This window comes from Ornithorhynchus anatinus, chromosome 3 (assembly GCF_004115215.2).
Source record: "Ornithorhynchus anatinus isolate Pmale09 chromosome 3, mOrnAna1.pri.v4, whole genome shotgun sequence".
Taxonomy (NCBI): Eukaryota; Metazoa; Chordata; class Mammalia; order Monotremata; family Ornithorhynchidae; genus Ornithorhynchus; species Ornithorhynchus anatinus.
The window spans coordinates 122,060,379-122,079,141 of record NC_041730.1 but is presented as its reverse complement, the minus strand read 5'-3'; the positions used below and the strand labels follow the sequence as shown (position 1 = coordinate 122,079,141).

Sequence of the window (18,763 nt, the reverse complement as noted above, 5' to 3'; positions counted from 1 at the left end):
TCTCCCTTACACTGTAAACTCTTTCCAGGAAGGGACTCTGCCTTTTACTCTACCAAGTAATCAATAAATACTATTGCCATTGATTGATTGACAATCCTACCAATGCTGAGATTCTGTCACCTCCCTATCCCCCGCCCAAAGGCAGCATGCAATGAAGCAGCAGCATAGCCTAGTAGGAAGCAGCATGACCTAGTGGATAAAAGACGGGCCTGGGAGTCAAGAAGGACCTAGCTTCTAATCCCAGCTCCACCTCTTGTCTGCTGTGTGACCTCGAGCAGGTCACTTAACTTCTCTGTACCTCAGAGAAAGAGAGAGAGAGAAAGAGAAAACCCCATGTAAGACAGGGACTGTGTCCAATAGGATTAGCTTGCATCTACCCCAGCGCTTAATACAGTGCCTGGAAAATAGCAAATGCCACTAAAAATAAAACTGGTTTTGGGTGACAGAGAGGCTCCTGACCCAAGGGCAACTTGAAGCTGAGCCAATCTTGCCCTGGTGCTGGAGGATTCCCTCAGTTATCCAGCTTTCTCTCATCCCAGACCCTCCCCTAAGTTACTTACACTGTGTTTGAACCCGAGATTATTCTGGGAAGTAACATTTGACGTTCACCCCACCCTCAGCTCCATAGCACTTAGGTATGTATTCCTCATTTCCCCTAACTAGAATGCATCTCAATGTCCGTCTCCCCCTCTAGACTCTTGTAAGGAGGGATAATCTACCAACCCTATTGTTTTTGTTCTTTCCCAAATGCTTAGTATAGTGCTCTGTATAAATCTATTTATCTTGATGATATTGACACCAGACTACTTGTTTTGCTTTGTTTTATTTTGTTGTCTGTTTCCCCCATTTAGACTGTGAGCCCGTTGTTGGGCACGGATTGTCTCCATCTGTTGCCGAATTGTACATTCCAAGCGCTTAGTACAGTGCTCCGCACATAGTAAAAGTTCAGTAAGTACGATTGAATGAATGGATGAATGAATGCATGCAGAAAATGCTCTATAATTACCATCAATTGATAAAGTGATCCAGAGAGAGAACAAATGGGTAGACCTCTGAAATGAATAGGAAATCGAGAACATTTCATTCAAACTATTAGACTGTACTAAGCGCTTGGAATGTACAATTCGGCAACAGATAGAGACGATCCCTGCCCACTGACGGGCTTACAGTCTAATCCGGGGAGGCAGACGGGCAAAAACGAGACAACTTAATCACGGTAAATAGAATCAAGGGGATGTACACCTCATCTGTAATATGGGGATTAAGACCGTGAGCCCCATAATATGCACCGTGTCCAACCCCATTATCACGTATCTAACTCAGTGCTTAGTACAGTGCCTGACACATAGTAAGCGCTGAACAAATACCATTAAAAGAGGGGGGCCGGAGAGAGGTGTCAGGGTCGATGACCGAGGGATGATGGGCTTGGCTTAAACTGGCCATCAGATCTCAGCTAAACTCTAGACTGTAAGCTTGTTGTGGGCGGGGAATGTGTCTGTTATTGTATTGTACTCTCCCAAGCGCTTAGTACAGTGCTCTGCATACAGTAAATATTCAATAAATATGACTGACTGACTGATTGACTGACTAGCCAAGGGGCCAAGTCCAGCCAGGGCAACAAGCAGAATGACCCTCAAGCCTTCCCTCCTCTCCTTCCTTCATGCCAGCCTCTAGCTTCGAGGCTGAGGGGCACCGCTGCCCCTCCCTCGTACGTTCACATATGAATATCCCAGCAGCCTCTAGGACAACCTTGCATGTGCAACAGACACCTCCTCTCCTACCCGTTTTTCCCCGCAAAGTGACGTCGGACTCCCTTGGGCCAGGCCCGGGTCTCACGGCTCAGACTGGACTGAACACATCTGGCAGGGATCATGTCTACCGACGCTAGTGTACTGTACTCACCCAGGTGCTTAGGACAGTGCTCTTCACATGGTAAGCACTCTATAAATACCATTGATTGATGGGTAAAATATCTGGTCTGACCTGAGCTCTCCCAGTGATGACTCCCCTGGGGGCTTCAGAAGGAATAAGAAGGAGGTCAGCCTGAATTAGGGGGTTGGGATAAGAGAGATCACTGCAAGATGTAAGCCCCCTTTCCCCCCCCCCTTTCCCTCTGTTCCTCCCCCTCTCCCTTCCCCTCCCCTCAGCCCTGTGCTCGTCCGCTCAACTGTATATATTTTCATTACCCTGTTTATTTTGTTAATGAGATGTCCATCACCTTGATTCTATTTATTGCTATTGTTTTAATGAGATGTTCATCCCCTTGATTCTACTTATTGCTATTGTTTTTGTCTGTCTCCCCTGATTGGACTGTGAGCCCGTCAGTGGGCAGGGACTGTCTCTATCTGTTGCCGATTTGTACATTCCAAGCGCTTAGAACAGTGCTCTGCACATAGTAAGCGCTCAATAAATATGATTGAATGAATGAATGAATGGGAGTCAAGAAGACCTAGGTTCTAATCCTGGCTCCACCTTTTAATTTTAAAGTAATAATGAGAAGAAGAATAATAATAATAATGGTATTTATTAAGCATTTACTATGTTCCAGGTATTGTACTAAGTGCTGAGGTAGATACAAGTTAATCAGGTTGGACACATTTTCCCACTTGTCTGTTATTTGACTTTGGGTAAGTCACTTAACTCCTCTGTGCCTCTGTACATCATCTGTAAAATGGGGATGAAAACTGTGAGCCTCGTGTGGGACATGGACTGTGAGCAAGCTGATTAGTTTGTTTCTACTCCAATGCTTAGTACAGTGCCTGGCACATAGTAAGCCCTTAAAGAATAGTATTAAAAATACCACACAAGGCATTTCCTGTTTATGCCCAAGTCTGAGGCATCCTGGTCATATTTCCACAGGGATCCCTGACTCCATAGCAACAGTTCCTCAGGAAAATACACCTGAAAAGCACAAACTCCCCTAGCTGCTCAATCAAACAGTCAATCAGTTGGATTTATTGAGTGCTTACTGTGTGTAGAGCACTCTACTAAGTGTTTGGGAGAGTACAGTATAATGAAATAACAGACACATTCCCTGCACACAGTGAGCTTGCAGCGTAGAGATGGAGACAGACACTTATATAAATAAACCAATTACAGATATGTGCATAAGGGTTGTGGGGCTGGGGGGGGGGGTGTTGAATAAAGAGACAAATCAGGGTGACGTGTAAGGGAATGAGAGAAAAGGAAATTAGGGTTGAAAGGAAATGAGCGCTCAATAAATATGATTGAATGGATGAACAGTGCAATCAATCAATGAATGATATCTGTTTAGGGCTTGCTATGTTTAGACCACTGTACTAAGCACTTGGGAGAGTGCAACATCCGAGTACAACAATAATAATAATTATAATGTTGGTATTTGTTAAGCGCTTACTATGTGCCGAGCACTGTTCTAAGCGCTGGGGTAGACACAGGGTCATCAGGTTGTCCCACGTGGGGCTCACAGTCTTAATCCCCATTTTACAGACGAGGTAACTGAGGCACCGAGAAGTGAAGTGACTTGCCCAAAGTCACACAGCTGACAAGTGGCCGAGCGGGGATTCGAACCCATGACCTCTGACTCCAAAGCCCGTGCTCTTTCCACAGAGCCAAACTGCTTCAGGAAGGCCTCTTGGTTCCCACCATGAGCTATAGGGAAAGAAAAATTTGCGGGTGCAGATCAGCAGAACTTCTGTATCGGGGAAAAAAAGCCACCTCCATTGTCCCGGCCACACTCTCTGAAAGATTGGAAGCACAAACTAAAGGCTTGTCAGACCTCGGGTCTGTGTTCGATCCTATAATTGCAACTGGGATGGGCAAGATTCCCTCTGCTATCCCCAAGCACCTTCTATGGACCGGAGCTGAAAAAGCGAGTAGCAAGTGGACACTCCCAATCCCTTCCGTGACATCCTGACTCTCCCTCTTGGCTCTTCCCCCTTCTCCCCGCCCCACAGCACTTATGAATAGATCTGTAATTGTATTTATTTATATTGATGTCTGTTTACTTGTATCGATGCCTGTCTCCCCCCCCCCGCCACTTCTAGACTGTGAGCTCGTTGTGAGTAGGGTTTTTTTCTTCATTACTGGATTGTACTCTCTCAAGCGCTTAGTACGGTGCTCTGCACACAATAAGCGTTCAATAAATGCAATCGAATGAGTGACCCTTCTGAACCTTCACTCATGCTGTTCCCCTGCCTAGGCCTCTCCCTCTACACCTCACCTCTCCTCATTTTCACAGGCCTCTTAAAAGCCCACCTCCTCCAGGAAGTCTTCCCCCATGAATTCACAACACAACACGACCCTTAGAGTTTTTTATTCTTCACCTTTGCACCTGTGTAGAAACGTAACTTTTATTTATTTATCCTATTATGGTTATAGTACTCCCTGCTACATCTTTGTTATTCCTCCTATTTCCACCATCCATAAACAATCTTTGTCGGCCTGTGGGACGGACTTGGCGGGGCTCTTTAACGGGGCTGCCGGCGCCAGCTCTGGCCGGTCGCTGTGGACGCTTTGCCCCGGCTTAAGTGCTGGCTTTATTGGGCTCGGGGCGGGGCACTGAGGGGTGCCCCGGACAACCCGTTCTGGGGATCTGGAGTCGGACCAGGGGATTCTCCCGGCCCAGCCCCTTGGCCCCTCTCTGCAGGGAGCGGGGACTACCAAGCCAGGAGAATAGCTCTGGCTCCCTGGCAGCAGATGGGGAATCTACCCAGAAATTCTCCCTGATTACTAATCAATCAATCGATCAATCATTGGCATTTATTGAGCATTTATTGTGTGCAGAGCACTGTCCTATGCACTTGGGGATGGTACTAAGTCCCTAAGAGACTAAGCCCCCTTTTTCCTCAGCTTCCCCTCCCCTCCTCATCGCCCCGACTCAATCCCTTCACTCTACCCCCCATCCTCGCCCCATAGCACTTGTGTAAATATGTGTCTATATGTACATATCTCTAATTCTATTTATCTATATTGATGCCTTTGTACTTGTTTTGATGTGTATATGTCTTTAATTCCATTTATTTATATTGATGCCTATTCATTTGTTTTGATCTCTGTCTCCCCACTTCTAGACTGTAAGTCGGGCGTGGGCAGGGACTGTCTCTCTTTACTGCTGAATTGTGCTTTCCAAGTGCTTCGCCCAGTGCTCTGCACACCCTAAGCACTCAATAAATATGATTGAATGAAGGAATGAACAATACAGTCAACGGACGGTATTTATTGAGGGGTTGCTGTAACAATAATAATAATAATAATGTTGGTATTTGTTAAGCGCTTACTATGTGCAGAGCACTGTTCTAAGCGCTGGGGTAGACACAGGGTAATCAGGTTGGCCCACGTGAGGCTCACAGTCTTCATCCCCGTTTTACAGATGAGGGAACTGAGGCACAGAGAAGTGAAGTGCCTCACCCACAGTCACACAGCTGACAAGTGGCAGAGCCGGGATTCGAACCCATGTACAGAGCACTGTACTAAGCACTTGGGAGAGTACTGAAGATTCGGACCTCTCCCCACTCCCCGGATCGGCTCACCGTTCCTGCCTTTGCCAGGAGGGCACTATTCCTTCTGACGGAGAGGTCTTTTCTCCCTCTTCTGACTCCATAACATCCTGCCAAACCCCTTCCCCACCCGCCCCAGGTCACATCAGCCAAATGTTCCCCTAACCACTGGGGTACTCATAGCCCTCCTCAGCACTTTTACACATTCAATTAATCAATCAGTCAATGGTATTCATGGAGTGCTTACTGTGTGCAGAGCACTGTACTAAGCACTTGGGAAAGTAGAACAGAATACGTAGGTATGTTTCCTGCCCACGGTGACCTTAGAGTCTCTAGACTCTCTCTGTTAATACCATAAAGTAATGTCAGGAGAGGATGGTCCCCAGATCACTCTACACACAGGACGTATCGCGGCTCAGTGGAAAGAGCCCAGGCTTGGGAGTCAGAGGTCACGGGTTCGAATCCTGGCTCTGCCACTTGGCAGCTGTGTGACTCTGGCAAGTCACTTAACTTCTCTGTGCCTCAGTTACCTCATCTGTAAAATGGGGATTAAGACTGTGAGTCCCACGTGGGACAACCTGATTCCCCTGTATCTACCCCAGCGCTTAGAACAGTGCTCTGCACATAGTAAGCGCTTAACAAATACCAACGTTATTATTAAGCACCCAATAAATACCACTGAATGAATGAATGAAAATCACGCTTCTCCGGCCAGAGATAGAAGGCAGAATCGCCAGTGGACTCCATTCGATTGTATTTTCAGTGATTTGGTCTGACACTTCATCCTGTCATATCTGATCTTTGCTTTTCATCCTCCTCTTGCTATTTGCACATAATTTTGGATGTCACCTGCCTCCACCATTAGATGGGAAGCTCCTCGAGAGGAGGGACGAAATATCTTCCTTCTGTTGCTCTTTCCGTTTACTACAGTGCTTAGCACAGAGTAGGTGCTCGATATATACCATTGGTTGATTGATTAGTGTAGTGATGGCTTTCTATTTTTCTTTAAATCAATATCTTAATCAATGGTACTTACTGAGCGCTGTACTGAGCACTTGGGAAAGTACACCACAATACACTTGTTGGACGCCACCCCTGCCCACAGAGACCTCATAATCTTCGGGGGGGGAGACAGACATTAAAATCAATTACATGTACATATCTGTACTTTTATTTATTTGTATTGATGTCTGTCTCCCCCACCCCTAGACTATAAGCTCGTTGTGGGCAGGGAGCGTCACTGTTTATTGTTGTATTGTGCTTTCCCAAGTGCTTAGTACAGGCTTCTGCACCCAGTAAGCGCTCAGTAAATACTATTGAATGAATTACAGACAGATAAATACCGGAGTATAAGCCATTCATTCATTCAATAGTATTTATTGAGTGCTTACTATGTGCAAAGCACTGTACTAAGCGCTTAGAATGTACTATTCAGCAACAGATAGAGACAATCCCTGCCGAAAGAGGGGCTCACAGTCTAATCGGGGGAGACAGACGGACAAAAATAAGACAACATAATCACTGATCCAAACATTTTTTTCCTCACAGTAGGGTAGGTGAGGACAGGGGTGTGGCAAGGGTTATTTTCTCTAGTGATGATGTCCTGAAGGCAAGAGAAAAGCAAGGTCATTGAGTCTAGTAAGAGATTTGGGGGTTATCTGCATAGAGGTGGTAGCTGAAGCCAGATAATTGGTTGAGTACCCCAAAAGAATAAGAAGATAACTGATATTTGTTAAACGCTTACTATGTGCCAGGCACTAAGCGCTTGGGTGGATACAAGCAAATGGAATTGGACACTGTCCTTGTTGGGAAAGTACAATACAATAGAGTACTTAGGTGAGATCCCTGCCCTCGAGGAGCTCATAATTTACAGGAGACAGACATTAAAATCAATTACATATAGGTAAATAGTGGAGTCTAAAGCTATTTCCATATTAATTGTATTTGTTAAGCACTTACTATGTGCCAAGCGCTGTTCTAAGCACTGGGGTGGATACAGGGTAATCAGGTTGTCCCACGAGGGGCTCACACTTTTAATCCCCATTTGCAGATGAGGGAACTGAGGCAGATGGAAGTTAAATGATTTGCCAAAGGTCTCACAGCAGACAAGTAGCAAAGCCAGGATTAGAACCCAAGTCCTCTGACTCCCAAGCCCCTGCTCTTTCCACTAAGCCACGCTGCTTCTCGCTGTTTAATATCTGAGTCTGCTCTCTGAGCACACTTATCTAGAGAGCTTGTAGTCCATTACCTTTTCTCCCCTGAATCTTAGTAGCTCAACACAACTCTCCCTGCTTAGAGAAGCAGGGTGGCTTCATGGAAAGAGCCCGGGCTTGGGAGTCAGAGGTCGTGGGTTCTAATCCTAGCTCCGCCACTTGCCAGCTGTGTGACTTTGGGCAAGTCACTTCACTTCTCTGGGCCTCAGTTCCCTCATCTGTAAAATGGGGATTACGCTTCTGAGCCCCACGTGAGACCATCTGATAACCTTGTATCCACCCCAGCGCTTAGAACAGTGATCGGCACATCGTAAGCGCTTAACAAATATCATAATAATAATAATAATAATGTTGGTATTTGTTAAGCGCTTACGACGTGCCGAGCACTGTTCTAAGCGCTGGGGTAGGTACAGGGTAATCAGGTTGTCCCACGTGAGGCTCACAATTAATCCCCATTTTACAGATGAGATAACTGAGGCACAGAGAAGTTAAGTGACTCGCCCACAGTCACACAGCTGACAAGTGGCGGAGCAAGGATTCGAACTCATGACCTCTGACTCCCAAGCCCGTGGTCTTTCCACTGAGCCACGCCACTTCTCGCTGTTTAATATCTGAGTCTGCTCATCATCCCTTTCAGCTCTCCTTTCCTCCTTCTCCTCTTCAAACTTCTATCCTCCGCAGTTGGGACCCTCTTCTCCGCTCCCCAAATCCAGCCACAAATCGAATTATACTTTCGAGGCACTTTGTACAGTGATCTGCACACATAAGGCCTCAATAAATACATCTGAACGAATGAAATCCTTCTGACAAAGAGGTCTTTTCTCCCCCAGCCAGCCCCAAAACATCCCAACACCATTTGCAGCTCCTGTCACTGGGGATGACAGCATCCCGGCTTGGCAGGTATCACCAGACGGAAGCAAGGATGACACTTTTCCCTCCTCTATCAAGTCAAAAGCCTCGACGGCCCCCACTAGGTGTTTAGTTCACTTGCCCAGGCCCACCTGGCTCGCCTCACTGTCGCCCGCCCCTCCTTTCTGGTGGTCCCACATGCAGCCCATGCTGGGACTTCTCCAGTCTCCCGGCGAAATCTAAACCCTGGTTGTTCGCTTTTCCTCTCCTCCTGCCCCTTTCGGACTTTTGCAAGACATACAATTCCCAGGTCCCACTGTGACAGCAGGCTTTCGGTACATCAACGTCCCAGCCAAATTCTCAGCTGAGAAACTTGTGCTAATTTCATAATGGGGAAAGAATGCAGGAGAATTCTGTGCCCCGGGAGACACAAATAGCTCTGTTGGGAAGCAAGCACAGCATCTCTCCGAGATTCCACAGAGATGCCCGCGTTAAATGATCCACACGCGTTTAATCTTCCCCAAACTGCATGTGTATCCCCCCCTCCCCCCACTTCCCCCAGAGACAAATCCGAATACAAATCGCACATGAATATTCGTGCACTTCTCTAATTTGCTGAAGAGCCCCACGGACAACAACATAGGTTTTTCCTTCCCGAAAACTTTCTCAAAACTTCGCTCTCTGCCTTGCTCAGAGAAGAGGAGGATGGGAGAGTTCGTTTTGAGAGGTTTTCTTTTCCTTTTTTTGTCGTTCTCGTTTTGAAAGAATACAGATGAGCTGGTTCGGGTTCTTACCCCTAAGGTCCTCCATAAGTGGCAGCGATTGTTTTCTTCCTCTTTTTCCCTCTCCGATTCTCAGCTCCTGCAGTGCCTGGGTTGCTGCTTTAAGTAAGTGGTGCTCAGAGGCCGGCTATATAACGGTCCTCTCTGGTGGGCGGGACTTGCAGAGAGACGCAGGATTCAGGAGGATCCCAGGAACCTGGGGTCACCCCCAGCCTTTTCCTTTGGGAAAACAAGACACTGGCTCGCAACGACAGCGACTCCTTTCCCTGGAACTCCAAGTAGGCTTCCCTGGATTTGCAGTTTCCTGTATTCGGGAATACCAAACTATGAATAGTTCTCTGCTTTTTCTTCTGGGAGGTCCCAGGAGGCTGAATGTTGTTTCTTCCTTCAAGAACTTACTTATTTAGCTATAAGGGGGAAAAAAAGCATTTTTCTTTCATTAGTCTTCGAAGCCAGCTCACTGTCGACACTCTGAAGGACCGGGAAGGCTGAGAGTGAGAGGGAAACGGTTCTGGAAGGCAGAAAGCCGTTTCCATTTGCTTGCCCCCCACATCACCGCCGATGGCTGGATTCCACCATGGGACAAGAGGGGGTAAAGCTGTGGCAAGAAAAAAAACAGCCTTCTGAGTAAATAATAATAATAATAATGATTAAGCTATTTGCACTTGTCAGCTGTGTGACTTTGGGCAAGTCACTGAACTTCTCGGTGCCTCAGTTACCTCATCTGTAAAATGGGGATTAAGACTGTGAGCCCCACGTGGGACAACCTGATTCCCCCGTTTCTACCCCAGCGCTTAGAAGAATGCTCGGCACATAGTAAGCGCTTAACAAATACCAACATTATTATTATTATTATTAAGCACTTACTATGTGCCTAGCATTGTACTAGCGGAGCCAGGATTAGAACCCAAGACCTCTGACTCCCAAGCCCGTGCTTTTGCCACTAGGCCATGCTCCTGTTGTTAGGATCCCAGCCAAGGGCAGGCAGATCTTATTTGTACTGATGCGTGTCGCCCCCACAACCTGCCCCAGACTGTAAACTCGTGCGCAGGGGATGTGTCTGTTTATGGTTGTATTGTACTCTCCCAAGCACGTAGTACACTGCTCTGCACACAGTAAGTACTCAATAAATATGATTGACTGAATGGATGAACTCTAATAATAACAATTAGGACATTTGTTAAGCGTTTACTATGTTCCAAACACTGTACTAAGCCCAGGTATAAATATAAGATAATCAGGTCAGTCATGGCCTGACCTATGTGGAACTCACAGCCTAAGTAAGAGGGAGGATTGACATTTAATCTCCATTTTACAGACAAGGCAACCAAAGCATAGAGAGGTTAAGTGATTTGTCCAAGGTTACACAGCTGGCAGGTGGCGAAGCCAGAATTAGAACCCAGGTCCTCTGACTCCCAGACTTGTGCTCTTCCCACAAGGCCACGATGTTTCTTTTGAACAAGTTCTAAGAAGCGTTGCGGCCTAGGGGTATGGCACAGGCCTGTGACTCAGTAGGACCTGGGTTCTAATTCTGACTCCGCCACTTATCTGCTGTATAACCTTGGGCAAGTCACTTAACTTTTCTGTGGCTCAGTTATCTCACCTGTAAAATGGGGCTGTATCCCACGTGATTAGCTTGTATCTACCCTAGAGCTTAGTAAACATAGTACCTGGTACCCCTGGCACATAGTGTACATAGTGAACATAGCGAAGCAGCGTGGCTCAGTGGAAAGAGCCCGGGCTTGGGAGTCAGAGGTCATGGGTTCGCATCTCGGCTCCGCCGCTTGCCAGCTGTATGACTTTGGGCAAGTCATTTCACTTCTCTGTGCCTCAGTGACCTCATCTGTAAAATGGGGATTAAAAACTGTGAGCCCCACGTGGAACAACCTGTTCACCTTGTATCCCCCCAGCGCTTAGAACAGTGCTTTGAACATAGTAAGCGCTTAACAAATACCACCATTATTATAGTAAGTGCTTAATAAATACCTTAAGAAACAAACAAAACACAGCAAGTTGGCTGAGACCTTGACCCAAATTAAGGAGAAAAGGGGGAAATGGACTCCTCATAACCACCTTGGAGGGAAGTCTCTATCTATCAAGCATCATCAGGTGAGCAATCTGTGAAATCAAGAGAATGACTTACCCTGGCCCCTTCCTCCCCCCCGGGAATGTCACGCAGATTTGTGTTAGGAAACCAAGCCAGATTCCATGAACAAAAACCTCCCTTAAAAAATTCTTATTCTTTCACATCCTGAAACCTTGTGGAATTGCAAATATGATTTCTGTTCTGAACCAAGCAAAACGTTTGCTCTCCATTCCACTGGGCTATTCAATAGGATTTATTCATTCAATAGTATTTATTGAGCGCTTACTATGTGCAGAGCACTGTACTAAGCGCTTGGAATGTACAAATCGGTAACGGATAGAGACAGTCCCTGCCCTTTGACAGGCTTACAGTCTGCATAATTCCACTTCTGGAACTTTGATCCTAGAGCTGGTGAGGCCACCATCGATTCTCTGGTGCATGTCAAGGTGCCAGGTTGGTGTAAGCTCGGTCGGGGCAGGGAATGTGTCTGCTCTACTGTTATGTCCTATTCTCCCAAACACTTAGTTCAGTGCTCTGCACACAGTAAGCACTCAATAAATCCTACTGATTGATCGACTGTTTGTCAAAGAGACGAGATGAAGAGGATTTCCCTGCAGAAATCTCTTCTCAAAAGCCTACTTAATGTTGAGATGGCGGCCCGTGGGCAGACCATCACTCTTGGAGCCGTGGTTCTATCTCCGCTCTAGCCCCCAGGGCCCAATGTCTGGCACCACATCAAACTGGGATAGGCCTGCAAAACTCCCCGGTTCTTATCACCACCTCGCTGCCACCTCGGGGAGGTGTCAAAGTAATCTCCAGACACCAGGCGGTCCGGTGATGGGGCAGAAAGCCCAGAGAAGGGAGGGCAGAGGTCCCGGCAGTCAACTGAGTGGGTCTTTAAGCCAATGAAAAGGAACCACAAAGACGCAAGCTCACAGAAAAATATCCTGTTTGCCTGACCTCGGTTCGATAATTGTCGATCTTCCTCTGCTGATTTGCACAAAGTTCCACCATCAGATCAATCCATCATTCTATTGTATTTATTGAGTGCTTAATGTGGGCAGAGCACTGAACTAGATGCTCGGGAGAGTACAGTACAACAGAGTTGGGAGACGTTCCCTATCCACAGTGACCTTACAGTCTAGTCGAATCTCCCAATTTCTTTTTTTAAATTGTATTACAAATACCTATTGAGTCTTACAATGCTCCTGACATTCTCTCAGGCCCTTAAGTCTTCCCTAGCTGCTAAACCTCATACCTGTCGATTAGTAGAAGGACAGAAGAGGGGTCCATTAGAGGAAGAAGGGAACAAGGACAGGAATCGAAATAGGCCCTTATCCTGCCGCCCCTCTACTTCCATGCTTTACTCTGCATTCCCTGGGGCCTTTGCCACAAAATGGGCTAGAAGAAGCCAAAAGCAGAACTTTTCTGGTTCCTGCGGGTCTTAACTAACTGTCAGGTTCCACTCCTATGAGAGGAGGGGCCAAAGATGCCACGGAGGCCTCATAAGTGGACAGACAGAGGGACACAGATGACCGGTTTCTCTGCCCTGGCATTTGACCTGTTGTCCCATACCAGGGCTTGAGGTGGGGGTAGCCAGTGGGCTGGCAGCCATGTGACTGGGGAGGAGAGAGCAGAAAAACCGGCTATTGACCCTCCCCTGAAGTAATTTTTCCTGCAGTCCTGTTCCTCTGGAACTCGGAACAGCAGCCAGGGCCAATGTGGGCTAAGCCACCTGGGCACATCTCCAAACTAATAATAATAATGGTGGTATTTTTTAAGCACTTACTACATGTCAAGCACTGAACTTAGCAATGGGGTAGGGCCCAGATAATCAGGTGGGATACAGTCCCCGTCCCACGTGGAGTTTACAGTCTAGATTATTTAAACTCCATTTTACAGTTGAGGAAACTGAGGCCCAGAGAAGTTGGTCATTTGCCCCAGGTCATACAGCTGGCAGAGGGAGAAGCTGGGATTAGAGCCCAGGTCCTCTGACTCCAAGACCTATGTTCTTTCCACTAGGCCTCACTGCTTCTCCAACTAGAAAAAGCGAGCAGAACAGCCTTGCCAGTGACTCAGTTTTTTTCAAGAAATATAAAACAAATGTACAAAATTAAATAAGAAGGTAAAGATAAAAGGATTTCCAAAAAATGCTCCTTTGGAGTCCCGAACCCATCTTTTAGCCTATGGTAGGAGGGCACTAGAGGTTTAAAATGCTATAAGCAAAAACCAACCAATCCTACCAAACTTGTTCCGTCACCAATTGATGATAAAATACCTTCTTTAGGGGTTGGAGGGGGAAGGGTGGGGAAATCGAACTGCCAAAAATCTGGTTCCTTTATCGAGACCCAGGCAGAATCTGCTAAACTGCTGTATGCAAGTAGGAAGGCCCTTTCCTTCACAGGCCATTCTTCACGTTCTTATCTCTTTCTACTTAGGAGGGTGTAACAACTGAGGGAAAAATCATTCTGGCTGCTGCCAAGAAGTCTAAGATATGGGAAAACAAAGCAGCAAAGTCCGCGTGTGTTTTTGGAGGGGGAGAGTGGGGCTACATGGGGGAGGGGAAAGGTAGCCTGAACAGGTCTAAGTCTTCAGTATGCCAACTGCTAAAACCAATGTCAGTTATGCCGCTGAAATCCAGACCAGGCTCCTGGAGAAAACCTTGCCTATTCTTCTCCTCGTTATATGTGATTGTGAAGAACTACCAACCAATCAATTGATTATTAAGTGATATTTAGTGCACATAGTAAGCGCTCGATAAATACTATTGAATGAATGAATGAATTTTTTAACACCTACTGAGTGCTAGGCAAATACTGTGCTCTTGGGAAAGTACATTAGCAAGGCACATTTACTCCTCCCTCCCCAGCTTACAATCTAATGAAGCAGACAGACAAAAATATTTACAGATGGCAGAAGTAGAAGGAAGAACAAGTATAATCAGGAAGCAGTAAAAACACATCAGGAAGCATCAACTACAAACACGCCTAACAACTGAAATAATAATTTGTATATACTGTATCAATAAGTGAAAATATATATTTATACCAGTGCTGAGGAAACAATTCTAGAAAATACGTGTGAAGGATGGGAATTGTTTTGACATTTAACTCCGTCCTCAAACCCCCTGTCTCCCCTGCCTCCTCCATCCCCCTCCCCTAATGACCTGGCTACCTAATGTATTGAGAAAATTGAAACTCTCAGGCATGATCTTCCTAAAATCTCCCTATGATCTCCCCTTCTTCTCTCGAATCCCTCCCTCCTCCTGCCCCTCTTTCATCTCGCCCGTCCTTCCCAGCAGTATCTCGAGGAGACCTCCTTCCTTCTTTCAAAATCCACCCCCTCCACCTGCTCATCCGACCCCATCCCTTCGCGCCTTATCAAAACATTTGCCCCCTCCCTTCTTCCTTCCCTGGCCACCATCTTCAACTGTTCGTTCTCCAATGGCTCCTTCCCCACTGCTTTCGAACATACTCACGTCTCCCCTATCCTAAATAAACCCGTCCTTGATCCCACAGCTCCCTCCAGTTATTGCCCCATCTCCCACCTACCAATCCTCTCTCAACTCCTTGAGAGAGTTATCTAAATCCCCTGTCTCAAGTTTCTCTCCTCCAATTCTCTCCTTGACTCCCTCCTGTCTGACTTCCATCCCCTTTATTCCAAAGAAATTTCCCTCTTAGAAGTCACAAAGGATCTCCTTCTTGTCAAATCCAACAGCCTCTACTCCATCCTAATCCTCCTTTACTACTCAGCTGCCTTAGACACTGGTGACCACCCCCTTCTCGTGGAAACATTCTCCAACCTCCGCTTCTCTGAAACAGTCCTTTCCTCATTCCCCTCCTCTCGGGCCCCTCATTCTCAGTCTCTTTCACGGGCTTCTCCTCCGCCTCCGACCCCATAACTGTTCACGGCTGGGTCCTCTTCTAATCTCCATCTACACCCACTCCTTTGGAGGACTCATTCGCTCCCATGGCTTCAATTAGCACCTCTATTTGGATGGTTCTGGAATCTACATCTTCAGCCCTGATCTCTCTCCCTCTCTACGGTTTCACATTTTCTTCTGCCTTCAAAGCATCTCCATTTGGTTGTCCTGCCATCACCTCTAACTTAATTTGTCCAAAACAGGACGCCTTATTTTCCTACCCAAACCTTGTCCCCGTCTCTGACTTTCCCATCACTGTTAACAGCTCCACCATCCTTCCTGTCTCACAGGGCTGTAACCTTGGCCCTTTCCTCGGCTCCACTCTCTCATTCAACCTACATATTCAATTTATCACCCGATCCTGTCGGATCGACCTTCACAACATGGCTAAAATCCTCCCTTTCCTCTCCATCCAAACTGTTATCTCATCAACCCAAGTACTTAGGCTAGTCTTCCTTGATTACCGTATCAGCCTCCTTGAGAATCTCCCTACCTCCTGTCTCACCCCACTCCAGTCCATGCTTCACTCTGCTGCCCGGATCATTTTCCTAGAAAAACGTTCAGGCCATGTTTCCCCACGCTTCAAGAACCTCCAGTGGTTGCCCATCCACCTCTGCATGGAACAAAAATTCCTTTCCATCGCTTTAAAGCACTCCATCACCTTGCCACCTCCTTCCTCACCTTGTTACTTTCCTAATACAACCCAGGCTGCATATTTTGCCCCCCTAATGCCAACCTAATCACTGTACATTGATCATGTCTATCATGCTGCCCACCTCTCACCCACAACCTGCCTCTGGCCTAGAGTGCCCTCCCTTTTCATATCGGACTGACAGTTACTCTCCCCTCTCTTCAAAGCCTTACTGAAGGCACATCTCCACGAGGCCTTCCTTGGCTAAACCCTCATTTCCTCTTTTCCCACTCCCTTCTCTGTCACCCTGACTTGTTCCCCTTGTTCACCACCACTTCCCCCTAAGCCCCACAGCACTTATGTACATATCCATAATTTATTTATTCTTGTTAATGTCTGTCTCTCCTTCAACACTGTAAGCTCACTATGAGCAGGAAATATGTCTTTATATTGTTGTGTTGTACTCTCCCAAACACATAATACAGTGCTCTGCACTCAGTAAATACAATTGATTGATTGAATAGTCGATACAACAGGGTCATTGGGGAAAGTTTCTTGGAAGCGATGGGAATTCAAGGAGGACTTTTAAGATGGGGAGAGCTGGGATCTGGTGGATTTGACACGGTAGGAGGGTGAAAGAGTTCCAAATCAGGAGCACACTGAATTAGGGCTTCCAGGTGGAAGAGTTGAGGAAGATCAGTTAGATGGGGGTCTTGGGAGGAATGGGGTGGAATTTTTTCGGTGTGTTGATTAATGGTATTTGTTAAGTGCTTACTATGGGCCAGGCACTGTAGTGATAATGTTGGTATTTGTTTGTTAAGCGCTTACTATGTGCAGAGCACTGTTCTAAGCGCTGGGGTAGATACAGGGTAATCAGGTTGTCCCACCTGAGGCTTACAGTTTTAATCCCTATTTTACAGACGAGGTACCTGAGGTACAGAGAAGTGAAGTGACTTGCCCACAGTCACACAGCTGACAAGTGGCAGAGCCGGGATTTGAACCCATGACCTCTGACTCCCAAGCCCAGGCTCTTTCCACTGAGCCACACTGCTGTACTAAGCAGTGGGGCAGATACAAGCAAATCGGATTGAACACAGTCCATGTCCCTTATGGTGCTGACAGTCTTAACCCCCATTTTACAGATGAGGTAACTGAGCACAGAAGCGTGAAGTAATTTGCCCAAGGTTTTGATCAAACTGTCCCTTGTATTTATCTAGTCCCACAAATGTTAGCTTTCCATCTGAAAGCGTCCTTCTCCTCTTTCTGCCGGTGGTGGCTTCTAAGAAAAGAGGTATGAATAAAAGTCATCATATCTGCTCTCCTCCAATGTGGAGTTTTGAGACATAAGGACGAAGGTCACCCGAGATAGTTTTCACAGACTGTGGCTTTCTGAGTAATGAACCACATTTGCCGACTAATTCCCCGTTTCTGTTAGCGCCGTTAAAACAGTAGCACAGAGTGGGGCTGCTAATCCTTTAAGATTTCACATTCTCCTTCTCCATCCCTTACCCACTGCAGCCCACCGTGGGATAAGAGAGGAGGGGACTGGTAGGACTGCTGATGGTTTTTGGAGAAACAATCCAGAATGCAGTCACGGCCGTTCATTCAGTCAAACAGTGGTATTTACTGAGTGCTTACTGTGTGTAGAGCACTCTACTATGCTTTTGGAAGAGCACAATAGAGTTGGTTGATATGATCCCAGCCCCACAGAGAACTTACAGTCTAGAGGGGGAGGCAGCCATGAATAAATTATAATTACATTACATATAATATAATGTTATATAATATATACAATATCTAAATTATAATAAATTACAGATAGATAGAAGCACGGGCCTGGGAGTCGGAGGACCCAGGTTCTAATTCCCCGTCTGCCACATATCTGCTGTGTGACCTTGGGCAAGTCACTTCACTTCTCGGAGCCTCAGTTACCTCATCTGTAAAATGGGGATTGAGGCTGTGAGCCCCTTATGGGACAGGGACTGCATCCAACCCGATTTGCTTGTATCCACCCTGGCACTCAGTAAAGGGCCTGGCACATAATAAGCACTTAACAAATACCACAGTTATTATCAGTATTATCTTTCTCTGGGCCTCAGTTCCCTCATCTGTAAAATGCGTATTAAGACTGGGAGCCCCATGTGGGACAGGGACTGTATTCAACCTGATTAGAGAAGCAGCGTGGCTCAGTGGAAAGAGCACGGGCTTGGGAGTCAGAGGTCATGGGTTTGAATTCCAGCTCTGCCACTTTCATTCATTCAGTAGTATTTATTGAGCGCTTACTATGTGCAGAGCACTGGACGAAGCGCTTGGAATGTACAGATCGGCAACAGATAGAGACGGTCCCTGCCCACTGACGGGCTTACGGTCTAATGGGGGGAGACGGGCGGACAAAAACAATAGCGATAAATAGAATCAAGGTGAAGTACATCTCATTAACAAAATAAAGAGGGTAATAAAAAATATATACAAATGAGCGGACGAGCACAGTGCTGAGGGGAGGGAAAGGGAGAGGGGGAGGAGCAGAGGGAAAGCAGAGCCACTTGTCAGCTGTGTGACTGTGGGCAAGTCACTTCACTTCTCTGTGCCTCAGTGACCTCATCTGTAAAATGGGGATTAAGACCGTGAGCCTCACGTGGGACAATCTGATTACCCTATATTTACCCCAGTGCTTAGAACAGTGCTCTACTCATAGTAAGCGCTTAACAGATACCAACATTTTATTATTATTAACTTGTATCTCCCCCAGTACTTGGACCAGTGTTTGACACAACCGAAGTGCTTAGCAAAATGTCATTTTAAA

The 18,763-nt window shown here is 46.6% G+C and overlaps 1 protein-coding gene across 1 annotated transcript in view; it reads right to left on the bottom strand.

Annotated features, from left to right (window-relative positions):
- ENTPD1 (ectonucleoside triphosphate diphosphohydrolase 1) overlaps nucleotides 1-9,510 on the bottom strand; it is a 76,353-nt gene extending 66,843 nt beyond the window's left edge. Inside the window, exon 1 of the mRNA XM_029059122.2 lies at nucleotides 9,334-9,510. Within this exon, the coding sequence (XP_028914955.1) occupies nucleotides 9,334-9,349 (16 nt within the window). The 5' untranslated portion in view covers nucleotides 9,350-9,510. The remainder of the gene's footprint in view (nucleotides 1-9,333) is intronic.
- Nucleotides 9,511-18,763: the final 9,253 nt, after the last annotated feature.